Source organism: Egretta garzetta, unplaced genomic scaffold (assembly GCF_000687185.1).
Source record: "Egretta garzetta isolate BGI_Z169 unplaced genomic scaffold, ASM68718v1 scaffold425, whole genome shotgun sequence".
Lineage (NCBI taxonomy): Eukaryota > Metazoa > Chordata > Aves > Pelecaniformes > Ardeidae > Egretta > Egretta garzetta.
The window spans coordinates 2,853,286-2,880,415 of record NW_009259796.1 but is presented as its reverse complement, the minus strand read 5'-3'; the positions used below and the strand labels follow the sequence as shown (position 1 = coordinate 2,880,415).

Below are 27,130 nucleotides of genomic sequence, written 5' to 3'. Positions count from 1 at the left end.
AAGAGATCCCTTAACCACTGCAAATGGCAGTAAAGAAGAGTGAAGCTCTGCACAAACTTCCTGTGGAATCCAGGAGGACAGGATGGCCCAGGCTACATATTTTGTTTAGTACATATTTTGTTTAGTGCCAATTCAAAATGTGTTAAGAAGGTAGATGCTGTTTTAAAACATATTCCACTGGTTGGCTTCTGAATCTTGGTATAGGTTGTCAAAAGTATATCGTTTGGGCACCTATCTTCTACATTTTCTATGTGTTTTTCATATGGTCTCTCTTTGTGTTTTGTGTAAAGTGTTGATTCTCAGATTTGGGAAAAGAATTGAACTATAACCATTTTTTTGGCTTGAAATCATGCCTAGCAGCTTTTGAGAGCTGAATGATCTATAGTCTGTGTCTTGGAAGTCATACAAGCATTTAGTTGGTGGTTGTTATGCTTGCAACAACTTTTTGGTTTAACTGAAGCAATAAATATAGATGCTAGGAGAATATCGTCTCTGGTTTGTAAATGAAAAGAAAAAAAAGCTTTTACCAGCTATGGTTTTTTTTTTGTTTTTTTTTTTTTTAAATCTTAAATAAAAAAAAAAGACAGTTGATTGCCTTTAGGTATAAGGGATAGGGATTCAGTGAGTAAGCCTGAATTCTTCAAAAGGTACAAATCACCATTTGCATGCACGTTTCATTAATCTGAATTGTTCACTTATTTACCAGATTCACTTGAATTATTTGGGAAACTATATCCCCAATGCTTGGACACGGGAAACTGGTTGCAGTATTTGTGATTTAGACTTACTAGACCTGTCAACAGTAATGGTAAGAATACTTTTCACAAGAACAAACCCCTTTTGAATGCATTTGATAGGTGTATGGCGATTTCTGAGGCAAAGCGGCTTCAGTATGCAATATTATGCTCTGTAGACACCTCAGGATATTTTTTCTGGTATATGAAATTGTAAAAATGGAATTTTAATTTACTGGGAATATCAATACTTTTAGAAATGTTTTTATGCATGCATTTTAATATAGGTTTCCCCAACATTACTGAAGATGATCCCATCCCCAAAAGCCCTCCAGATCCTTACCTCTGTTCACTGAGGGTGAATGAGTCATTTTTGAATCATGCAAGATTCAAGTGAGTAATTAGAATTTTTGAGAGGTAGAAAAACTCTTTAGATATTTTAGATATTTAACTGTAAGCCTACAAAAAAACTTGGATTATGCATCAGTTCAGTCTTCAGAATTCTTGTAGGATAAACATAGATGTACACATGCATGTGTGTGTATATTAAATATTCGGGAACTTATTTTGGCTCTTTGGCTCCAAGCAAAGAACAAGTCTTTTCCTCCAAGCAAGTCTTTAGTGTCTTTATGAATATTTCGGCTTGTACTCGGTAAATTTTAGGCAGAGCTAGCATATGGAAATGTAAGATTTGTACTTAAAGGAACATTGTGATTATTGTTAACAGGCTGTTTCCAGCAGCTGTTTCAGTCCTGTTCTTTATTGAAGATTTGAATGCAAACAGGTCTTAGAGGATCATGTTGAAGATAGCATGAAAGAAGTAGTGGCTTGTTATCTTTGTAATGAGAGGACAGAGTGAAATAATTTCTGCACAGTAAGCACCTTATGGACTAGAATATATATTTTAAAAGTTATTGCTGGAATTGTAATAACTTTCAGATTCTTTTTAGATCTTCTTTTTTAATGTTAATTTTGCTTTGAAAATACAACGTTCTAATGGTTTTCTACAGAAATAGTGTTTGCACTCTCAATGCAAAGTTTACCTGAGGAAAAGAAGTTGTCTTATGTTTCTCCTGATGGTCTTGGCAATTAAAACATGGTTGGGGAGCAGTTAAATCTTAAAGCCTGTAATGGGGAGTAACTTGCAATGATTTGCTGGATAGCTTCCTATAGTTTATGTACATCTACTTGGAATGTGTCTTCCTTACTGTAATTCATTCCTTGGACTTCATACCTCACACACTCTGCCAGCAGAAATAACGAGACTTTTCCTTGGCCTCAGTGGAAGTGTTTACTTCAGGCATTTCTGAGTACAAGCAATATTTCATTTTCTGAACGTGCTTTCTGTTCTGGCCTGGCTGGTTGCTACTTAACAAGAAATCTTCAGTGAAAAGAGCAATACCAACTCTGTGCCTCTAATCATTCTTCCCATATTGTTTTATTTAACTTTCTGCATTGTTGCACGCATACCTTCTGGAGATTTTGCTTCCTCTTCTCATAAGCAAGTAGAGAATCAGATTTGTTGATACCAGCTATGTTTTGGACTTTTGAGTTCCTTTAGGTGAATTCTGGCATGAATGGGTCCTTGACTCTGTATGATTATGACTCAATATGCTTAGGTGTTGTGGTTTCAATTTTTTGGGCTGGGCTTACTTACAGACCTTGACTTTAGCAGTACAAAACAGGTAAGCTCCAGTGTAGAACAAGGAGCTGAATTAATCCTGCTTTCCATCATGGGCACAAGCTGAGCTTTGGGGTTACCCGTGAAGGAACTGAGAGCCACAAACGCAGAGGCTTGCTCGGTCCTTGTACTGTTCACAGGAGCAAGATCTCCCATGCTCTGACCATGGCTGAGGTGTGGAAACACTCAGTAACTGTTTCTCTGCTAATGCCAGCAGCCCATGCCACCCCCAAATTAGCTACCTGCCCAAGTTAAAGCAGGGTAACGGTAAATAAATTGACGAACGCACCTTGGCTCCATGAGTGTAAATTTTTGCCACTTTTCTTAAGTCTAAAACCTAAATTAAATTGGACAGCAAGCTTAATCACCTTAGAGCTACTTTTTTAAATTCTAAAGTTTGTTGCTGTTCTGGCAGTTGGAAAGGATGACCTGGCTCATCCTCTCACTTTGCTCGTGCCTCTTGTGGCAAGGGTTCCTGGACTTTGTCTGGACTACTTTTGTGTAGTATGACTACACAGAGCATTGTCCTGTATTTCTTCCAAAAATTGTCATACAGTCACCCACTGGTTCTGAAAAAGTAAATTTAAAAAGGTAAACATATGGCCTTAGTAAAAATGAGAAAGTCTGTCAGAGAAAATGTAACCCAAGACTGGGTATTCCCAAAGTGGTTTTGCTGAGGCATAATTGGTAAGAACCAAAACTTCAGACTTGATAAACTCAAAATGCTGGGTATTAAAACTGCTTATTCTGACCTAGATTCAGATGATGCAGTGGCAACTTTTTATAGTATGGTGAACCAGATCGATGAACTCTCTGCTCTGAGGAGGTGCAGCTTGCAGTAATTTTTATTCTTAATTTTTTAAATGCTGTTTTGGTTTGGTCACGCTCTTGAGATTTTAGTGTAGACATTTGTGCCAAGTGCTTCACACTTTGCTGTATTGAAGGACTGTTAGTAATTCCTGATTGTCCCTATAACTTTTGCAGATCCAGGCTGAACCTGCTTCTCTTTGCCCTGGAGAATAACGGGAAAATGCCTTAGAATTAGAGGAATATGCAAAATAAATTATTGCAGCAGTTCTATTATTGGTAGCACATGTTCATGTTCAGCTTAGCAAGCCCGATGGCACACGCTGCTTTCCTGGTCACTCACAATCAGCAGCACCAGTTACCATGGCAGCCTCAGAGGAGTGGTTGCCAGAGAATATCACAGTTGCTTTTTTTCAAGGCATGCCAGTGTACTTGTCTTTGTCAGCTGTTTTGAAGCTATTAGGATGTCTGCATGAGTATGTATTAGGTTTGCAGATGAAGTTGTGAATAGGAGGTAGTCAGGGTAAACATATTTGCCTAATGTTTCCGATCTGGTGCACTTGCCAGTATGTTACTGGATTTCCGATGTAGACAGTGACACTGTGAAATCTCAACATGAGCTGATGGTTTATCCAGATGCTTTTCAACTGGGTGTTGGCTTGCTTAAGGGAAGCTAACTTGCAGCCTTTTATAGTCATATAAGGTTTCTCTCTGAGCCTTGTAGTGGGTTGGATGTTTGTACTGTCTGTTTTAGAGGTGGAAAAAAGATTTTGTTTAATCAGTGCATTTTTTTTTTGTGAAGGAGTCAAGGCCTTTGAAGGTTAAATTTCTTTGTCTCGTGTAATGTAATAATATATCTTAGGAATACACAAAGGTGCTGTCTAGGTTTGTTTTAGTGGTCATGATCTCTATATCAAGCACCTACAAGTCAGGAATTAATACCACTGTTCAAAAGATGTGAATTCACATTAAAATAAGGTGGATAAAACTTCAGTACACTTGGATGCAAAGGGAGAAGCTCTAGTTAGTTCATCAAAGGTCATGATAAAATCAGTGAGTAGGGAAGTAATGCAGAGCGCACATATAATGGCCAGGGGGAAATAGTGCATGTAAGTAAAATATTGTGTGGTATTTATTTAACTACTTTTATAAAACTGATCTTCCCCGTATCTTCTTGTAAATTTAACATATATGCATATGTTACTTTCAAAAAAATGAATTTGCCATGCAGTTCTAGATGTATTTCCTTAAATACTTTTTTTTGCCATTTCATTTTTTTTTAAGTAAGAATTAAAAAAACTGTAATACGTTATTTTCTACTTCCTATTTCTGTTGTAGGAATTCAAAGAGTTTTCTAGCAATATTAAATCCATTATCTTTGCTTATTTAGTGAAGTCAGTGAAAATAAACAGGGGGCATAGTACTTTTGAGCTAGTTGGTTTTGATTGTTTGAAAGCTGTGCGGCCTAAATTACTACAACATGACTTTAGCTGCTTTTTAATTTAACTAATCTTAGAAATGAGGAAAGTCTTATTGGTTGTGTCAAAATATCATTTTTTTTAGGAATATCCAAGAGTAAAAATTGGTGTTTTCATTGAACAACCCACTCCTTTCCTACCTAAATTTTTAGACAGACTGTTGACTCTGGACTACCCAAAGGAGGCACTCAGTATCTTCATTCATAATAATGTAAGTATGATGTTACTATTGTGCAAAGCTTCAGTTTTGGAAATTATAGTATGAATGAAAGTATGTGAAGGGAGCATATGGATACTATATGTGTACATAGTTAAACTGCATAGGAAGACATAATCTTTCAGAATTCAGTGTGCAGAACTGGAAAAATGAAATTGTGGCAGTGATTACTGAAGTCTGTTTAAAGAAACTGCTTAGATTCTTTCTCTTTCAGTAATGAAAAAGATTGTATTTTAAAGTGTGTGCTTCTGGGGGAACTACTGATTGACATAAAACAATATTGTAGAATAAAAATAGAATAGTTCCAGTTGGAAGGGACCTACAGTGATCATCTAGGCCAGCTGCCTGACCACTTCAGGACTGACCAAAAGTTAAAGCATGTTTATTAATAACTGTTATCCAGTAGTTGACATTGGATTTGCTTTTCATCTTGTTGATACCGCAGTGCACTTATGTGTCTCTTGGTGCCTCTGCTAGGTGCCATGGGAAAGACTGGTGTGTCCAGGTATATTTTGAATGGCAGTACAGATAAGTTGCTCTTCTGAATATTTTTTAATGCTTTATGCTAATTACCTAATGATCTGGTGTTGCTGACACTTCACCAGTGCCTTCAGTATTGCTATTTTCATGAGTGAGGTGACAGATGTGTGTAAGTCTTTTGGAAAAAAACTGGCCTGGAAGAGAAATGGGAGGAAAATATAATTCTGCCCTTTTTCACTTCGCGTGCATTTCTGTTGGTATCATAGCACAGAAGGCCTGAGCAATAGAAGTAGGGCTTATCTTTAGAGTCTTCAGTGTGCTTTTGTAAGGAGATGTTAATGGTATAATATATGTGATATGCACAGAGGAATTGTAGGCTATGCTAAGTTTTGTTGCTTCAGCAAGAAGTCATACAGTATGTGAAATGAATATAAAAGATTGAATAGCTTTTTTATCAAAGAGGGGGGAAAGCCCTACCCAATATTTTAATTATTCTAATGTCAGCTATCATATGCAAAAGCTACAAATGGGGGCACTGTGTTGGAGGCATTACATGCAGCTGAGATCTCTTAAATTAGAGGTAGGATAATGAGAAATTATGGAAACAATCACTGTGACTACATTTTAAAGAAACAATGACTGTGACTGTCCACGTAGGTACAGGTGGCAGCTCTCTCTCTAAGGCTATTCTCAGTGGCACACAGGAGTTTTTTTGTGCCACTCCAGATTGTATGATGGGTTTTGAAGATAATATAGTAAAATAAATATCCTGAAAAAATATTGCATAAACATTCTGTGAATCTTGTATCATTGGTCTGGAGGTACAGCTTTGATTTATACTGCTGATTTGTTGGATTCTTTTGCTAAAATTTTGGACAAAGACCTTCATTTTAATGACAGATGTACTGGAATATCTTCAACTACTGTTCGCCATCTGTTTGTTTAGGATAGAATACAATGTGTTCTTGGACACTATGTTTATGATTTCACAGCAAGTTGTACTTTTCATTCACTATAAACAATGTTAACATGATTACAGGAGGTTTACCATGAAAAGCACATCAAGAAATTCTGGGAAAAAGCCAAGAACATTATCAGAAATATAAAAATTGTTGGACCTGAAGAAAATCTGAGTCAAGCAGAAGCCCGGAACATGGGAATGTAAATTCTATTTTATAAATCTATTTTAATGATGCATATGCTAACATTTTTTCATCTTTTATGTATATTATTTTCATCTTTTATGTATATTGTTTTGCATCTTAAGCACTAACTTAAGCACTTACATCCTAAGATACAAAAGTGGGAGCTTTTGTGGTAGAACAAGATCTAGATATATGAACTGTTGAGTATTTTATGATTTCTGTCTAATATAAAAAGCTGTTGGTCATTGTGAAAACATCGCTCTGATTTGGACTACTTTGATAGTCTGTCACCTTGTGTTCTAACGAAGGCATAGGCAATAGTAGACTACTATAGAAATAAGAGGTGTCAGATTATTTTTACATAATAGTTATCTCAAAACATGGGTATATATTAAAACATGAGGAGCATAAACTATAAAGTTTAAATATTTTTTATTAAAGAATGCTATTGAAATAAAATAGATGGTACAATACCACAAACTTTTTATTAAAGTTTGCACAGAAAATTATATGTAGAGGTAATTTAAAAAAAAGAAGGTGGAAGCAGATACAAATATAAATAGAAATTTTTATCACAGTGTATCTTCTAAAAATGTATTTGGTTTATTTTTTATCCAAAACCTTTTCAAGCTAAGTTATCACAAAGTGATTTCACAGAAGTACCTCTTGCATTGGATATGCGTTTAACAATTGCGCTCTTGTTGTCCTAGTCCCAACTCTTCTTCTTTTTTTTTTTTTTTAAATGACATTACATTTCAGTAAAAACATGGTTAAAGCTTGACCTGGGCATACAGGTGGCAGAATTATATTTCTTCCTGTGGTTCAGAGAGACAGGAGTATCCTTTAGAAGTGCTCGAGAAGAAAAAAAAAGGACTAGCAAAGGCAACTGACTTTGTCTTATCCATGGTCTTGCTTTTTTTCTTCTTTTTTTTTTTTTATTTTTGGTTTTTTGTTTTTTGTTTTTTGTTTGGTTTTTTTTTTGTTTTTTTGGGTTTTTTTGTTGTTGTTTTTTGGTTTTGGTTTTTTTTTTTTTTTTTTGCTTTCAGTCTTACTAGGGAATCCAGCTCTTTAGCTTTTAAACCTGGCACTTGCCAGGCCTTCATCTGACCCTAGTATCCTGTGTCTGACCTGCCTGTCAAGGGGTCTTTTCAGTGGCTGCAGCACTGGCTGTTACCACAGAGTTGCTTGTGGCTCTCCCAGTATGTCCATCAGTCAGATTATGGAGTTTTACAGACCAGGATCCCTCCAAGACCTTGCTGTGGCCTTTGAGCAGGCTTCATTCTCACATAATTCTTCCACTCTCTTTTCTCCCAAATCTTCCATGAGTGTCAGAGTGAAGAAATTAATTTTGAAAGGCCCTTTTCTTTTATATTCGGAGGTTAAGAGCATAGCATAGGCTGTTCATGGCATAAACTGAAAGAACGAAGGACTAGTCCTGAGTCTCTGTGGTGTTCTTGGAAATTTGTTTGAATGGGGTTTTGTTGTGCTGAAGCCACTGGGAAACTGATATTTGGCTGAGGTCCAAGCCTCTCCCATAGCCCTTCTAGGAAACACTACAGATGTCCAGTGGTAGTGTAAGCAGCCATTCACAATGCTTATAAATAATTCTTTCTTTCTTTCTTTCCAACAGTCTCCAAAGCAAGTGTAATATGTTTGCAAAATTTTTGAAGTAGTGTGTGTTATGTGTAACTGAGGTGGAATTTCTGGAGTTGCCTTTTCCTCTTTGGTGTTACATAGACACCATAAGGCAGAGTCTTCAGTGTAAACAATTTCTGTATTGCTGCTAAGTCTCACCCAATGATCTTTAAACCTGTCATTTCTTGACAGAACCTACTGACTTATGTGACAGAGGTTTTAATATGATACATGGTCTTTGATCTGTGGATAAAAAATAGTGATTTAAATGTATATTTGTCCAAAATAATTTCAAATTCTTCTATGTAAGGTGGGGAGATAATCATACTTGTGATGTGTACCACTGGATACAGTACAATGTGATGTGTTATCCATTGTCTGGATATAACTTGACCCATGTTCCTCCTGCTTTGAAAGGGTTCTGTCCTAAAGAGATACGTAGCATATAGAGAAAATGGGAAGTATAATGCACATGTAATGAGACCATGCCAAAATATTGAATAACCCAGAAAGTAAGAGTATTGGTAGTAGGATCTTTCATGTCAACAGTGTAGATATAATTTGATGGCTCCTTTCAATTTGACTGAAGCAGGTTCAGTTCATCTGCTGCTTCTTTTGCACTCTTGGTCTGCTTGGCTGCCCTTGTGAACATCGCCAACTTTTCTGGAACTACTGCATTTTACGTTTTTCTCAAAAAACCTAGTTTGGATACTATAAAAAATTATTTCCTTTCAACCCTTCAGATGGCTTTCAGTGTAATAGCCTCATTTGTTTCTCACTAATACTGCAATGGGAATAACTTGAAAAGAGTGATTCTTGAAACCTGTTTAATGGCTTACAGGGATCGATATATTCAGTCTTCTGATTGATTAATTTTCTGCTGCCTCTATTTGCATTTATTGGCTGATAGTTTTGATCTGTCTGCCTCAAACACTTGCTTTCTCTCTTTTTCCAAATGATTTTAGTGTCTCTCTTTTAATTTCCAGAAGATTTAAAATTACTTTGGTCTCCTCACTTGCACATTTCACACAAAAAGTGTATTTATTTGAATCAGCAAAGCAGGCTTCAATTAATACAGTTCAGTGCCTAGCGATAGAATAAAAAAAAAAAAGAGAGAGCAAGAGAACGACCTTAAGCATTGAAGCTCTGGTTTGTTTTCAGCAAAATACTTTTGAGTATATAACACAGTTGGGTCAGTTTTCTCCTTGTCTCTTTTTTTTCCCTTTTTGGCTCAGTAAAAAGTGATGATAAATCACAGTGAGGTTCTCAGTAAATGAAACTCTCTTATGTCAATATAAATGAGAAAATAGCATTTTTTTAACTTCACCCTTAGCTATACAGTAAAACTCTATCTACTTTCACATAATAAAGAGTAATTGAAGCATTTACTTTCTTGCTTCTTCTTGATATGGAAAGCCCTCTCCTGTGCTCGTGAAAGTTGGATAGGCGTTGGAAAGGACCTAAAATTGTGTAGTCAGCAAAGACTTGTTACAGTTCAACAATATTGGCAAACAGGAGTGCACAGCTTTCCTTATCATGGGCTAAAACAGAATAAAAAGGGAGGAAAATAAAGTAGAATAAAGAGAAGAAAAGTTTAGCTGCATGTTGTCTGAGTATTTTGTCTGCACAGACGTCCCTTGAAACGTTTTGGGTTTTTTTTTTGCCTTTGTCTACAAGGAGTATATTAGAGTTCTTACAGTTGGTTCTTTTTTTCTTTAAGAAAAAACTCATTTGTGGTTTTGCCTTGTTTGGACATGAGATTTCAGCCAGCTGTTGCAGAATTTGTTATAACAGAAAATGTAAAATAACAATATGAAATATGTTCAAGCAATAACAGAAAGTGGGGAAATAGGGGAATTTATCTCATTTGCTTCTCTGAGGTTTTATTTATAAAAAGCTTATTTTCCATAATTTTTTTTTTCCCCTCAGTATTTACGGACTTTAGGGTTTCTTTTTGGAGGGATTGTTTTTTTCCTCCCTCAAAAATATTAGTAATAGAACTAGCTAGTATTTTTCCTGAACTTTTTAAAAAATGCTATTTACCTCAACTTTTAGTGGGGATGTGCACATTTTAATGAAAGGTTACATTGAAAGCTTTCAAAGGTTTCAGGAAGAATAGCAGAGAGATCAATATCATTTGATATTGATGTCACTCTTGAATTTTGAGCTGAATTTGGGGTCTCCTATGCACTTCTTGAAAGTGAGAAGGTATAAGCCGGTGGCTCTGAGTTCCCATTGGTATTGATAAATGATGCCATGGGTGCAGGAGGACTCCCTTTCAGTCCTGCGAGTAGGGCAATTATCTTGGATGTGGTTGAAGGAAGAGCAGGGGTTAAATGTGTGTCTCCCAGATGTCAAGTGATTTCTGTTGGAGACTTGGATTTTCTGAAACTGCTTCTCCTGAACACTTTAGCAGTTTTGGGTTTCAGCCTCAGAGGTAGGAGGAACACTTTGAACTCTGAGTGTTGCAGAAGAAAAATTATTTTCACACACATACCTGATTTCAGTAGCTTCCAGGTGTGGTAACAACATTTAAGTCTGAGATGCAAAACTCAACATTAGTGCTTTATCTGTTCTGTGGCTGTATTTGTTTGTTTTTAGTGATGGGTGATGATAAGAGTTTCTTTATACTGTTGCAGCTATCTGGAGAAATGTAAAATGTAGTCCTAAATGGCAGGTAATGTCACCTAGTCTTTCAGTGAGTGTTGCAGACTTGTATCTGGGGCACCTTTTCTTTCAGAGGTCTGTCAGATGGTGTAAATGCTCTCCCTTCGGGCTCACAGTCCACATTTGGAATTGTCTGTCCAAACTCCAAGGGGTTTGTATATATATATATATATATATATCCATCTATATAAATGATATATAGATTAATTGCAAATTCAAACTATGTCTAAAAAAAATGTACGTTACTCAATGGTAAAGAAATTGAGTAGACTATATGTCTTACTGCTATAAAGAACTAGGCCCTTGGAATATCTCAGTGGAAAGTTTGACAAAGAGCAGAGCAGTGACACTCTCCCTTTTCAGATGGGGTCGCTGTTCCAGATGGGCTCACGGTTTGTAAGCAAAGTTAAACATTGCTCTGATTGCAAAATACTGTAAGCTGACATGCTGAGTTTCCACTCCACTTCCAACAAAAAATCTTGGCCTTCTACTAAAGTTTTGTTAATCGTTACACTGAAATGGCTTTAAGTTACATACAAAAATATAGCTTTATTTTCAATATTTGGTCCTAGTTTATAAGCATGTGGCATGTAAAGCAAGTAGATTAAAGGTTTTAGCCATTGAATTTAGATTAGGAAGTATACTGCTATACATGTGAGTGTAGCCAGAAAGCACTTTCCACTTGTTCCTTGCTGCAACCTGGATATACATAATAAATAGTTTCACATATAATCTGGGATTTCTACATCTGGAGAGGTTAGCATACAATCTAAGAAGGTAATACTTTAAAGCATGATAATATCCAGGGTTACTTTATTTCCTTGGGAAAGCTGCTTGGCAACATTGAAAGCCTAAAGAGAAATGCATGCATTCCATAAGAGTAGGCTTGCTTTATTAATTTTGACAGAAACTTCTGCAAAACTCTTTCTGTGTATCTAAAACTGGAAGTGTTTTGTGGAGATTTTTATTAGTGACCTTAAAGTGCAAAGGCAAAACTTACACTTCACATTTGACATGGTGACTTGTATCTGGAAATGCAAGGAGAATTATGCTTTAAACATGAAGTTTTGCCATTTGGTGATCCAATCTTCATTGCTGTATGGAAAGAAATAGGGGGAAAAATTAGTCAAATTACGGTCAGAATAGTAGCCTTGATTTTTGGCCTTTTTATGTATATGTATACACACATACATAAATATATATTTTATATATATATACTTAATATTCTTGGTTACCAAGGTTGAAGTTAGAGGTTTCACATTGTAGGTGATTTGTGCTACACCTGAATTTCCAGACTATTTAAGGCAGTAATGCTGTCAAAGAGTTCTCAATAGATTAACGAATGAATGAATGAATGTGACTTAAACCAAAACTTTTAATTTATTATTTTGTGTTTTGGATTACTGTATGAATGAAGAACAGAATGATTTTCAACACTAACACATTGGGCCAGTTTTAATAAAATTTTCTGGCTCTGGCTTTAAAGCAGGGGAGGAAAGGAAGGCAAAAGTTGAAGGACCATACATTTTGAAATTATGTAATCAATTTTTCAGTCATGTTAGCCTACAGCTAAATATAAGTCTGTTCTACTTGTTTTTTCACGTTTTTGTAATTAAAAACATTAATTCCATTGATATTTTTGTTAGCAGCAAAAGGTTTAGCTGCTTTTGGGGAGGTGCTGGCCAGCGTTGTGGCTGGAACCCTGGACTTGGCATCAAGTCTGTTGGTTTCTCAGGTTTAGTTTCCTTGTTAGTAGAATGAGGATAAAGGAGCTGAATATTTTTGGAAGAATTTTAACATCTAATGCCAAATGTAATATAAATGTCAGGCTACTATTAATAATTGTAACGATGCTAATCATAAAGCTACATGTGAATTGCATTCAGTAGTTGTAAAGCTTTGAACAGGATAGGCCAGTTATGGAAAATGCCATAAAGACTTAAGTGCCGGGCTGTGTTATGGCCAAAATAAAACCTGCTGGTTTCAATTGGGGCAATTATGCGAGAAATGACAGCAATTTCTTGATCAGCACTAAAAACATATATGCATAAGACAGGAAACAGTCAGTAAAGGAGATGTCAGTTAAAGCAAACCAGAGACTGACCAAAGATACAAACTACGGGGGTGTGTCCAAACACTGTGACTTCAGCAGCAGTGGGAAGACCATTTCTATAATTATCGTATTTTAAAAATTTGGGTCAAATAATTACTACACCTTCAGTGGTCAAGTTTGAAGAGGAAGGATTGCTTAAATTTATGGAAGAAGAAAGCTCTACCTTCTACTGTGTTTCCAACAAAGTCATTCCTCTGAAGTCCTTAGAGCAGAAGAAAGTTTGAATGAGAAGACCCAAAAGGTGTTGATAAGCAGTAATCCTTACAGGAGACAGATGAAACGCTGAGTTGAGTGCTATGTTAGGTAGTGGAGGGGAACCGAGGGGGAGCAGGCAGGAAGCCAAGCCAAGAGTTGCATTGACTTGCGTGTAGCCTGTCACATCCACCATTTACCAGATCTTCTGAAGTGACAGAGTCCTTTTCCTTTGCAGAAAACAGTCACAAAAAATCACATCACATGGAAATTAAACTAGAACAGTGTTTATAGGCATTTTAAAGCAAGAAAGTAAAATAATTTTAATGTTTCATGCTGTTACAATGGAATTAATGCAAGTTCTGTTGATAATAGTGGGGAAAATAGACAAAATCAATAATACCACCTGCATGATAGAAAGCTACTGCTTTTTCCACTTCCTCTAAACGTGTATTTGATTTACTATGATCTCCTAATATTCTCTTGGCATAGGAAAGCTGAATTCACTATACTGGATCTTAGCCTAGCAAGTGTACCCTGCTAGAAACATACATATGTAGCCTGTGTATCTTACTTTTATCTTTATAGTAGAATGTGTCTTCTGCTTGGCTGAAGCTTTGTCTTTTAGGTGTGAGAATCTATGGAAATAATTTATTCTGATAGAAATAGTGTATGGGACAAATTCAATTCCTTTTTCTAATTTCCATTCACCACCTGTACAATTCTTTTATATTTGTCTTTACCAACTGTGTTATTCCTGTAGGTCGCAAAAAAAAAGATTAGGAAAAGGTCTTTAAATATATATTTCTTGATACTTTTTGTCTTGCACTCTCCATAAGGTTTCAATTACTGTTCAGATCAGCAGATCACATCTATAGCATCTTTGCCCAAAGACAGTGTTATAGCCACAGGCAGTTACTTACTAGAGAAGCTTACTTAATAAGCTCATACTTCACTATTAAGTGACTGTACTGATATCTAGCTATAAAAGTTAGTGGCTTAATTCACACACACACACACACACATACCCTTTTTCCATTAGTTCAGTGCATAGTAGCTCTTACTGAACTTGGTAAAGGTTAGAGATTGCTTAGTTTATTAAAAGAAAAATGTAAGGCATCTGATCCATGTTTTTAAATCTTCTTCTAGTTTATCACACTGCCGTAATCTAAAGACACCTTTCTTTTACTATACTATGCTGCAGAGGGCTTTTAATGCAATGTATGAGTAGAACACTTGGTTGTCGCTTGGGTTTTTTGCATTTTTGTGTTTCGTTGTTTGTGAATCTTTTCCGGACATGTGAGAGTTAACCATTCCTTTTTGTCTTTTTAGGGACCTTTGTCGCCAGGATAAAGCATGTGAATATTACTTCAGCATAGATGCAGATGTTGTGCTGACAAACCCTAAAACTTTAAGAATACTGATAGAACAGAACAGGTGTAGTATATCTCTTGATTTTACAGAATTTCCTCTGACTTGAATTTTCTCCTCCTTTCTCTGGGGCCCATCCAAAGAAAACAAGAACCTGTCTGTTCTTGCAGAGTTATATCCTCTTTATTTATGTGTGGTATTTGATTGCCATAGTTCATAATGGGCTTGGAGGCCAACAATTCACACAGCGTTTTGTTCCTGTCAAGCAACAATTCCTGGTGTGAATTTCAAGTGCTTCAGAGTTCCTCTGAAGTGAATGGTATGGTGTAAGCAGGTTTTATGAAATTAATTAAGATTTCACTGACTAATGATTTCGAAGTTGGTCACACACAAAATGTCTAAAAAACCCAACCCCAAACAACAGCAAAAATACCCCCAAAACAAAACCAAACAAAAACTCCCTAGAGTTTATTACTCTAGTGTTGCAGTATTACTACTTTCTTTTTAAATCACAGATGCAGTAGAATAGTGGAAATGTAATGGAGGTGAAGCAGCTGTAATGACCAGTTTCTCATTGTATTAGTATGATGCCTTAAGTTATAAAAAGCTGTGACTTTATCAGCAGCAGCTTTCAGCAGACTGGGCCTGCTGTGAATGCTGTGCACTTCACTCCTGCTAATTTGTAATTTCCCATGCTAGGTAGGTAGGTGATGTTTGCCTCTGCATAACAAATCTGGGAATCTCAGGTGTATCGCAGAAAGATCAATTATCAATGTTTGTTTTGATGTACTAGTGAGAAGGGATGGAGCTGGTGGTCCTTTGCATTATATTCCTTGTAATATTTACTGTTGTGTAAAGAGACTAAAAGCCAGGTACACTAGGTGGAAGAAACAGGAGCTTTGCAAAATATATCTACCAGTAGGCACCCTCTGAAACAAGGTACCATTCAATTCTTTTTATTCTGGTCAACTTAGATTTCCCCTTTTGACTCTATGAAATTTTGGGTAAGCTAAGTTTCACTGTGGTTTTATTTTTTTATTTTTTTTCTCATGTTTTTGACTTTGTGGTGCTTTTTGTCCTTATGCTATGGGCAGTATATTTTTACCTGACTGAAAACCAAACCACATCCAATTTATAGGAAGCTTTGCTTCTGTTACACTGATATTATTTCTGGTCAGTGGGTACCTGGATGCTGTTTCTTCCAGCTTAAGTTCAGAATAGCTGTTCTGAGATTTGACAGTCATTGGTGCTTTAACTACGCTATACTCCAAACTGAGGAAAGCTGGTGCATTTTGACATGTAGTCTATGTATAACAGTTCATATTTTCTTATTCAATGTGTCACTTCACAGAAAGATAATTGCGCCGCTTGTAACACGTCATGGGAAGCTTTGGTCCAATTTCTGGGGTGCTTTGAGCCCAGATGGCTATTATGCTCGATCAGAAGATTATGTTGCTATTGTCCAAGGCAACAGAGTGTAAGTAATTGTAACCTAATTTTTAAAGTCAAGGCACCCAGTATGGTTATTAGCAACTTATTCTTATGTTTTCATGCAATCTGAAAGCTGAAGAGCTTAGGTTAGTTTTATTTTTTAGCTTTTTCTGTTTCATAGGAATGTGTTTGTTTTCCCATTTGGTTTTTTTCCTCATTCAGAACTTGAATAAAAAAAGAAAGTGTTTAACACGATGAGTTGGTATTAGTAATGTCCATAGTCATTACTAGTACCTGTCTGATTGTGTCTGGTTACTCTAGCATTGCATAACACAGAAAACGGCAAGACAAACAAATAATAAGCCAAAAACTCTGTTTCCCAGGAACCTCAATCAAAAGCAGTGATTGTTGCACTCATCTCTTTGGGGCAAATGTTTAATCAGCTGAACAGCTATAGTTTCTTCATGTGTTTCTTCCTGTATATTATGTTAGATATATCGTAAGGAGCTCTTGAGAAATACTTTTGTCATATAGCCTTTTGGGTTTGTCCTTCCCCTAAAGGAATGTGATGTAAGTTGTTCTAAGCTTGACTTTCCCATGCGGTGATGCCTTTACGTTGCCCTGGAGGAACAAAAAGCTCTGAAACGGATCGACTGCTTGAATAGGATTGGCTTATTTTCAATTACACTGAAAGATGTGCTCGTGGCGCTGGGAGGGAGGAAGGAAATCTGCAGAGCGAGCACTGTGACAGCAATGCTTTTTTGTTGATATTGGCCCAACTGACATAAATATGTGGCCTGCTGTGGTCCTTGAGTATTTGTGTGAGGAGGTCAGGCCAGCTGTGTGAAGCCTCAGTGAAGTCTTTAAACTCAAAAAACTGTTTTAGAATTACTTTCTCCATCTGGTAGTGTAGAACAATATGAGAGTTTGACCGATTAGCTTAACTATGGAAACATGAAGTACATTTGTAGTTAAAACTCTCTAGAGAATTTCACCTTTCTATTTTTTATAACAATAACTTCATAGAAGTTGAATCACTCCCTGCGCCTACATTTGACATGTCCACAGTGCCCAGCTGTAGTTTTTCAAATGTCTTGGGAATGTTTCAGCTTCATTTCCTTGAAACTTGCTTAGTCTTGTCAGCAAATACAGAGGCACGGATTTGATAGAGTGGGCAACAAGTTAGTTTTCATGGCTTTAAACTGCTTGCATTTGTTTTTTATTTTTTCTACAGAGGAGTATGGAATATTCCTTATATGGCTAATATATACTTAATTAAGGGACAAACTCTCAGATCGGAGATGAAAGAAAAGAACTACTTTATGCGTGATAAGTTGGATCCTGATATGGCACTCTGCAGGAATTCCAGAGAAATGGTAAGGTGTATTTATAACAGCTCGCTTTTAGATACACACAGACTTCTTTGTATCCTGCTACACTTGACTGCTTCACTTGATTGATCTTGGATATTATATTTTTACTTCTAATTCAAAGTACTAGCCAATTTTTGTGACACAGAACATTTTAGGTATATTTCTTTAAATTGTTGTGTGCAGAGGGTTTTGCAAAGCCGGTGCACTGGTGCACTGACTGCATGATGTTTTTTATTTAAATGCACTGGAAATTCCTACTGAGGCACAACCTCAAGAGGATGACAGAGTGCTCAACTTCTCTGCTGTATGTGACTTCAGACTTATCAGTTCATTTAGAGCACCTCTATTATGCACATTTTTATACAGTGTGAAACTTCTAGCAGACTAAGTTGGAATATTTGCAATTTTATATTTAAGTAGGTACATATTTGAACTAATGATGGGCAGTGTCGATATAAAAAGCCTAAGTGGTTTATGAAATTGTACGAATCTTCTTAGGGAGCACGAATTACTCATTAATTTTTCCAGATAGATTAAAACTGTATCAGAAATTTGTTACTTGCATTAAGCTGTAAGTAATGAGAGAAAACGTATTTGCACTGTAAAAATATGAATATGTAAATCCACATTTCTACTGATATTTACACTAGTTTCAGCACAGCACAAATAAGACCTAAACCAGACCTATTTCCAGACACTATAACATTGAAAAATAATTTTGCTGAATTGAACAAGAAAAGTTGGCAAGTATTCATTTTTTTATTCCCTCATAACAAGGCATGATCTCCTTTGTACTGATTCTTCAGAACATCCCCATCCAATTCTGTTGTGAATACAAACCTTCTCAGCATTAGTTATTGCAAACCTGTGCTTCCTATGCGCTCATTAAACTAATCTGACTGGCTCATCAGAAAATTGCTTTCTCTTTTCCTCTTTCTCAGTCTGTGCTGTAAGATGGTCTGGTATGTGCTTGTTTTTGTATTGCAGCAGATAAGAAGGGGCTGGTGGAAACAGCTTTGACATGTGTATTATGAGCTTTGCTTGGAGATGCATGTTGTCTGTAAAGGCATATCAGCTTTTGATCAAAGGCTGCTATTTCCCTAATGTAGCTGTGGAAACCTAATAGTAGTCGGAAAAAGAGAAAGAGATTATGTATCAGAAAACTGATGTGATGATTCTCCTTCATTTTAGACTTTACAAAGGGAAAAAGACTCCCCCTCTTCGGAAACATTCCATATGCTCAGACCCCCAAAGGTGTTGCTTTATTTTTTTTTATTCATTAGTTATTATTACGTGCAGTATTATTCTACCACAGGAAGATACTTCTCCTCTGTCCACTTACTCTGATGAAATACTGCTCTAGCTTTTTCTTCAGTCATCTCAGGTTCAAGGTTTTGCCAGGGACAGGTTCTTCATGACCAGCTCAAAGCATCTTAGAGGTCATTTCCTCTGGGAGGTTTCTCTGTGCTTCTGAGGTCAAGGTGTGCTGAAGCTGTGCTTCCGTAGCTAAAATTGATTCAACAGTCCTAGGAAGGACTAAAGCTGAAATCACTAGCAGGTCGGCCAGGCCCCCTCGGTGACCACACAGGGCAGCTGTGAAATTGGTGTCACTTCAAGCTGTTTTTCTTGACCCAGACCCTCCTTATTCTCCCTGCTGCAGCTATTTTATGATTTTGTAAGTGCCCAAAGCTGGGCACATGTTTAACATAATCATTATCTTCCTAACAGTTTAACTCTTTTTCAGACAAAAACATAGACAGAAATACCAAAGTATCCAAATGGTAATGTCTTCATCTGCTGCAAATCCAAAAGTCACAAACACTTCAGAAGTGAAGTTTTAGTCTGAAAAACAGTAAACTAAAAAAAAACCCATGGAAGCTAAATTTCTTTTAAAAAAGACTGTTTTCTGCTACTATTTCTAATCAAGAGAGTTTTGTTAATATCTTCTGTTAATAGCTTGATAATAAAGCTGTATCTTACCACACTTGATATCTTGCACATATTTTGCAATGTTTGCTTAGGTGAACATTCTTCACAGTGCTCAGCTGTTTTGTACCCTGATCTGAATATTCTTATATGCTGTATTTGCCAATATATTTTTATTTCAGGCCAATTCACGAGAAGGATCACATAGTGAATACTCTGAAATAAGTTTCTTGTTCTTCCATTAGAGCTTTTATTGTTAGCTTATTCTTTCAGTTTTTAATCAGAAACTAAACCCTAGTTTTCTTGTATGAGTATTTTCAGTTTGAGAACAGGTGCTTCCAGTGTGTCTGCTTAGGTTTTCTGGAAAACAAATCAATCAACCACTTCTCTGTTTTTTCCTTTCTATAGCTGTATGTGGGTTTACGTTATGAACAATATATGTTTTGGTTTAATGTGTTTGGAAAATAAATTCAACCAAATGCTTGTAAACAAGAAATTATGAACACTAGTTGGCCATTATAATCAACCATTCAAGAATTAAAGATGCTAAATGTAACAGCATGTGTATAACATGTATGTACAAGTGTGAGACGTATTTTGTGAAAGTGCAGGCATAAACAGACCTTTTTAAAACGTAATTTTTGCTAAGATGGACAGTTTCGCTAATGATATTTTCTCTACTTGGTGTAGGGTGTTTTCATGTACATTACCAACAGACATGAATTTGGAAGACTTATTTCTACAGCCAATTACAATACCTCCCACTACAACAATGACCTCTGGCAGATATTTGAAAATCCTGTGGTATGCATCTTATTATTGATGAAATAGTAATTTTATTTGAAAAATTGTGAAGTATATGTATTATAAAGGACTTGGGATTTAAAGACTTTACATGGAGAACATTTACGCACTAAATATTGGTTGTATTTAAAAGGTGTTCTCTACCACCCACTTAAGCAAACGGCAGTATATCGTATCAACAAGCCAACAGATGACCAGAGTAAGGAGTTAGAGATATGGCCCTGATGTAGCAGGTTTCATGATTTTTGACATGATGAGAACCAGTTTGTTTATAAGAAATCGCTTAATTGTTTCCAATGCTTTCAGTAGAGCAAATGAATAGAATGTAAATTATTTTTTCTCACTTCAAAATTCAGTTGTTCTCTTTTAATGTTTTAAAATCATGTTTTTTAGGACTGGAAGGAAACCTATATAAATCCCAACTACTCAAAGATCTTCACTGATAATATAGTAGAACAGGTGGGTATAAGTAGTTTTCTACCGTAACTATTTCCATGCAAATGCTGGTTTTGTTTGTGGCTGAACAGCTTTTTGATGTTGCGTATCAGGACTGAATCTTTGCCATTTTAAAAACTAGATGAGAAGAGTCCAAAAAACAATGGCTTTAATTGCTCAGAATAATCCAGTTGTCTAAGTAATTGCCTTCTCCAAAATACAGATGTATTTAGCTTATTTATTTGAGCTAACTGGTACCACTAGCAGAAGGCCTAATAACATTTCTGTAGCAGATTGCTGTGTTTTCTGGTATCTAGTAAAGGCAAGCTCATCTAGACACTTTCCCTGGGGTGTGCCTTTCCCCATGGATTCCTAAGTTCTGACAACGATGAATCCAAGGTAAAGCCTTTTGCTGGATACAAAGAGGTCTTTTTGTCTCTCTGGCTCCTTTGTTTCATGCACCTGATCTGGATAGAGCACTTCTACCAGTGCTGGATGATCCGTTCTGTGACAATTAGGGACAATGATTTAATGAACTTTGGTTCCTTAAGAAACCGGGAAAAATTGGTTTTGTGTTTAAAACAATGTTAAATTTTAAACTGTTTTCCTTAATATCTTGTAATGTAGAAGATTGGGGTTGTTATTTAGGGCAACCAAGGCACAGCATATGTGGGTACACTGACACAGCTGTTAACGCTGGGTCATGGCTTACAAGGTAGTTCGTAGATTTTCATTCTGTGAGAATGTGCTTGTGGATCAAGACCAAACTTAATTATTTAAATGTATCTGAATTATGGCTCAGATCAGAACAGCTGATATTCTTTAGTGACCAAGCTCAAAATAGAAGATAGCTGTTAAAGCTTAACTCTACTGAAAGACATAAATGTAGGGTTTTAATTTTAATTTTTTTTTCTTTTGTAGCCATGTCCAGATGTGTTTTGGTTTCCCATATTTTCTGACACTGCCTGTGATGAATTGGTAGAAGAAATGGAACATTTTGGACAATGGTCTGGTGGAAAACACCAAGTAAGTGTCAGCCTATATAAATACGGCCTTAATGAGTGAGTACCCTTATGATAGGAAGTCACTGTGTACTGCAACAAACAGACATTCCAACAATGGCCAATGACTTGAGACATCTGCTTTGTGGTATAAAATGCTTAGTTTATTCTACCATGTAGCTTGTTGTTCAGTAGATTTAGAGACATTACTCAATTAACCTTGAACTAGCAAATTCAGATGCTAACAACTGGTGCAGTTGCTCTAGTAGTTATCAGTTATCCAAGGCTGATCTTGGATGGCTGTTGATAAGCGTTCAGAAAGTTTTACCTGTTTACCTCTTCAGTACTAATTTGTCAAACTTGTCCCCCTAAGCAGTTACCCACGAATGTTATGAGGTATTGTGTTTGTGTTTGCAGAAAGTTCAAAGTATTCATTAACTAGTGCTAAAATCAGAGGAATGTTTGTCATATTCACAAATGTGGTACTTGGAAATGAGATAAATTACAGTCATTACTTTACTGCAGGGAGGACCCTCCGGAAAGGATTTTAACATACTTTTATCTTCAAATTATTTCAACATTACCAGGTCAAGTTGAGGCCTGTACTCTCTTGATCTGATATAACTTCAGTTGCATCTGCATCTCAATAAATAAAACCATTACCCCATTACCCCAGGAAGCCCTTATTTACAGGCAAAACATCCAATTATTGACTAACCTTTTAAAAAAATTGCCAATTTTTGTTCGTTGATCGCTCAAGCAGTCTTTAGCTGCAGCAGTTAGCTGTGAAATTACTGTACAGCAAGCTCACATATGCCCACTAAAGCGTTGCTTTGTTGCAGTTTTGTGATTCTGCAGATTTCAAATAAATATTTGTAGAACTGCCAGAAGCATTCCATGTCCATATTTCAAGGCTATTTATGGTATTTTCATTAGGACAGCCGTATTTCTGGAGGTTATGAAAATGTCCCAACTGATGATATTCATATGAAGCAAATTGGACTGGATAATGAATGGCTGCATTTCATAAGAGAATTCATTGCACCAGTAACGCTAAAAGTCTTTGCTGGCTATTATACCAAGGTATGTGTTTAAAATTTTTGCAGATAATTACTGCACGGCATGAGTAATTCTAAGTATTTTATTGAATATACCCTATTTGGTTTGGTTGGGGAGTTTATACGCGATGTAGAAGTAGTTACAGATGAATGTTGTTATTGACTCAACTTTAAACAAAAAAAACCCCAAGAACTGTGTGTGTGAGTTGGAAGTTCACAAATTGAAGTCTGACTGTATATTTTATTTCAGGGTTATGCTTTATTGAATTTTGTTGTAAAATATAGCCCTGACAGACAACGGTCACTCAGACCTCATCATGACTCCTCTACATTCACAATCAACATCGCTCTCAACAAAGTAGGAGAGGACTTTCAAGTAAGTTGATGACTTACTTAAAAAAATATCCTTTGAGTGTCTAACATTGTTTCCATACTAAAGCCCAAATGGATATAGTTAAAGACCATGTTGAGAAAGAAAAGATGTGCATCACATATTGAGATATGTTATTCCTTGGTGGTTTTTGACAAGTACTAAATTTGATTGCAGGATCTAGAACTATTGATGCAGTCAAGCTGAATTGGTCAAAATGGTTTCAGATGGGAAGAAGGGATTTAAAGAAAAAACTTCAGAGATGTTAGCCATTTCGTTTTTAACATTTCTGAAATACTTTGTTTCTGTACAGTGAAAACCAGTTTTTCATAATTATTTAAGTTGACTCAAAGGGCTTCTTTTCTTTACAACTTTTTTAATGATTCTTTTTTAGATCAGCTACAGAATGAAAGTTTTCAACTGTTGTTCCTGGTTTTGTTTTTTTTTTTTTTAGTTTTGTTTTGGTTTTTTTTCTGGGATGAATTGATATCAGAGTAGAAAATAGTTCAACTAAACCGTACCCAGAGTATGGAGATAGGCACAGCAGTGGCAGCAATATCCAGCTTTGACTAGTAGAGAAACATAACCTGTTTTGTTTATAAACCTGTATTATTCACGTTCCTACTTATCACCCATAGTCTTTCTCAAACTGAAGGTGTGTTTTCTAAAGTAGTAAGTTATTTCAGATTTATTTAAATGCTATCCTGGATAGGGTTGCAGTCCTGGAAGAGGGCCTGTGAACATGATTTGCTTCTCCCTGTTATCATCTACAGTAAAGTTATTGAAGATCTGTTTGTCAGAGTTGCTGCTTGAATGAGTTGTTATCCAGGGAATGCTAAAGCAAAGCAAGGGGAAACCTTTGATTGCAAATGCATATCTGTTATGTATTGCTCTGAAGATGGTGTCATTTAAACAACCTTGTTAGTGGGGGTAGTGAAAAACATAAATATTGTTAACAGCCTTTTAATAATAGCAAAATATTTTAAGTTATGGGTAAATAAAAAGGAACATAATTAAAACACAAGATAAACATTTGGGATTTTGTTTTGTTTGTGTTTTTGCTACAGGGAGGTGGATGCAAATTTCTTAGGTACAACTGCTCCATTGAGTCTCCCAGGAAAGGATGGAGTTTCATGCACCCAGGAAGACTTACTCATTTACATGAAGGACTTCCTATCTTGAATGGCACAAGATACATTGCAGTATCATTTATTGATCCTTAATTTTATTTTTTTTCCCCTTCAGCAGTGTTTGTTTCTTTACATAAACATTTATTTATAGATTTCTTCTGGAAGATGGTGATAAAAGAAACTTTAAGTTACTGTTCCTAGACAGCGAAGTTACTTTGGGCTAAAAGAATGAAAAAAAGAAAACATTCTAAAATTGTTGAAGATTTCTCAATATCTGCTCTGAGCCTTGAGTCACAAAGTAAACATGTCCTGCTTGTTTTTCCATTCTGCTGTCTTGAAGAGTAGCTAAGGAGGGAAAATGCAAAAGCATTTTCTAATGAATCAATTTCTTTGTTGAAAAAAAACCCCAAACAACCCTAAATACAAAAATCATCTGGAATATTTATTGCGGTTTTCATTCAGTAAAGCGACACAGCTAGTTTTTGTGGTGTGTATATTTGGTACCAACCAATTAAAAAACACAGGGTAAAACCAAAATCAAGTGAATAGTGTATACAGTTGCTGAGGATAAGCAATAATTCCAGATGCTGATATATATTGAAGGGAAAACATCTCAGTAGCCTGTTCTCTTAATTCATTTTCAATACTAAAATGTACACTTTTAGAAGAAAAAAATAAATTAATTGTGGAGATGGAGGAAGGATTAGATAATTTAGTTAAGATAAAATGGTTTAGCATTTGTTTTAAAAACTCATCCTGTTGAAAATTTACTTTTCACCAAGTGACCTTCATTTAAAATGAGTTATTTTTCTAAATGTGTAATTGCACCCAATTGATACTGGAAATTTGATGTTTATTTTCAGGACGCTGGTAAATTTTAGTAATAGGATGTTTTATATAGAAAACTTTCTACTCTTACTTAAAACTACTTGAATTTTGTATCAGGAAAATGAAAATGTGGCAGTCTCTCTTTTAAAGCTAAGGGTCTTGTTTATTTTAAAGAAATCGGTTTAAAATATTCCTACTGTATCTACTGTTTGTAATTTAAAGAAACTTGAAGCAAACTATCTCAAAGTCTACCGTGCCAAAATGCACAATGTGTTGGAAAAACGTGAAAAATAAAGGGTAATTTTAAATTAATGTAACAGCTTTTACTTGACTGTGTTAGGTAGTTTCTTTGCATGTTGCCATTGTTCTTGCAGAAATTGTATTTATTGATGAATATTTTTAAAGGAATTGTAGATATATTTAGATTGGAGGTTTCTCTAAGTGTTGAGTTTTGACTTATTTACTCTATTACTATTGAAATTATTTCTCATGTGAGTTGGTGCCTGTGTGCATTACAGAAAGTGCATTACACTTTCAGAACGACCCCAGCAGGATGGATGTTTCTTGTTTTCTGTACCAACCTAACTTTTTTGATGATCTAAACAATAGTTTACTTTTTACCTGCTAATATTTGAAGAACTTTCTATCACATTTCCTAAACAGAAGCTTTATTTGGAGCTGAAAGGACTGGGAGAGGAGTTCAAAGATGACTCTTTTACCAAAAATAAGCGTCTCTGCTTATTTTCCCATTCTGCTGTTTTGAGGAGTGGGTTTAATCATACTTAAAGTGACGCTGAAGCAAATGCATCAAAACTTGGTAACTTCAACAATGTACTGACGTGGGCTGGCTTGACAAGGAATGCCTTTTCACAGGGCGTTCTTTGCTTTCTTTTGTTTCTCTTTACGCTGTCAACTTTTCTCCATTTCAGGCTAATATTTGGAAGTTGATATCCCCTGACTTTGTTTCCAGACATGGAACACCTCTGCCTTAGTGAACGTCTCTATATACGTAGCCTTTGCTTAGGCAAACTTTACAGATCAGAAAATCTTCAGGCCTTCAGAATGAAAGCAGCCTTTGTTAATTACCTTTTTTCTGAGTGTTTGCCTGTGGTCTCTTAGGCTAATTCAGAACAGAGGAATATTTTTACCACTGGATCGGTTACAGTTTACTGTTACGAGGAGCTTTCCTTGAAAAAAACACAAAAACACAATCCTGTAACACGCAGGGGAAGTTCTTTTGCAGAAATTTTTTTTTTTTTGCCTAACCTGTATGTTAATTATGTATTTTTTAGTTCTCAGTCACATCTGGTTTTTTTTAATGTGTATTTTTTCCCTCAACATGTATATGAGGACTTTACTTACTGTTAAATTCCTATGTTTGCAACTATTAATTTACTTTGTCACGTAGTGACATGTAATGCTGCGTTTACGGTGCTGCACTTTTGTTGGAGGGGAAAAATGTGTTTACCATGCTCACTTTGCTAAAATACTCTCTTGTTTTTTCTTTTGATGAAGCATTTGCAAAGGCTAAATACCACCTTTCAGGTGGACGGCAACATGTATGGAAGTGTTCTGATTAATTTCTTAGGAACTGACGGGTATCATAAAAAAGCTTGTTCTTAACAGTTCACCTGAATTAGTTCTGAAAGCTTTGCTGTAATGTCAGCATGTGAGTACACATACTCACACAGGCTAAACAGAATTGTCACTATTAGGAAATTATTTTGAATTTTCATTAATTTTAAAAGCACTTAAAGACTCTTGTGTCTCCAAAAAAAGTTCGTTTGGGGGCATAGAAGATATATGCATCAGGAGGAAAACAGCAACCTTAATTCCAGTAGTGTATGTGAAACTGCGGGAGTACAGGGACATAAAGGTGCTCTGCAACAGATGAGACATATGTAAAGTATTTGATTTGTTCTGCTTTCATCGAGCTTTTTTTTTTCACTGTTGTGTCCTTGAAGAGACTGTGGTGTGGGTAAGAGGTGGGAGAGCAGTATATGGACAAGAGAATTTCTTAATATTTTTAACCAAAAGGAGACTGAGTGTAACTTGTTTTTATTTCATATTCATGAACTATTCTGACTCTGATACTCCTGAAAATGTTCAGGGCATTTGATAGTATTTTACACATTTAATCATCTTTGACATCACTGTGCAACATGTATTTGCCACTTCATTTTTTCCCAAAGGATTACTGTTCCACTCTTAATGAGAGCTGATAGGAATAAGACTATGACAAGCCCAAAAAGAG

General features: G+C 35.9%; 1 protein-coding gene across 1 annotated transcript in view; it reads left to right on the top strand.

The window, feature by feature from the left end:
* The window catches only part of PLOD2 (procollagen-lysine,2-oxoglutarate 5-dioxygenase 2), a 70,972-nt gene extending 46,521 nt beyond the window's left edge, over positions 1 to 24,451 (top strand). The window contains exons 10-21 of the mRNA XM_035895298.1: positions 707 to 808; positions 4,786 to 4,911; positions 6,437 to 6,558; positions 14,482 to 14,586; positions 15,872 to 15,997; positions 17,186 to 17,327; positions 19,941 to 20,054; positions 20,448 to 20,513; positions 21,411 to 21,515; positions 22,427 to 22,573; positions 22,799 to 22,924; positions 23,986 to 24,451. Coding sequence (XP_035751191.1) covers positions 707 to 808; positions 4,786 to 4,911; positions 6,437 to 6,558; positions 14,482 to 14,586; positions 15,872 to 15,997; positions 17,186 to 17,327; positions 19,941 to 20,054; positions 20,448 to 20,513; positions 21,411 to 21,515; positions 22,427 to 22,573; positions 22,799 to 22,924; positions 23,986 to 24,141 — 1,437 coding nt within the window. The 3' untranslated portion in view covers positions 24,142 to 24,451. The remainder of the gene's footprint in view (positions 1 to 706; positions 809 to 4,785; positions 4,912 to 6,436; positions 6,559 to 14,481; positions 14,587 to 15,871; positions 15,998 to 17,185; positions 17,328 to 19,940; positions 20,055 to 20,447; positions 20,514 to 21,410; positions 21,516 to 22,426; positions 22,574 to 22,798; positions 22,925 to 23,985) is intronic.
* Positions 24,452 to 27,130: the final 2,679 nt, after the last annotated feature.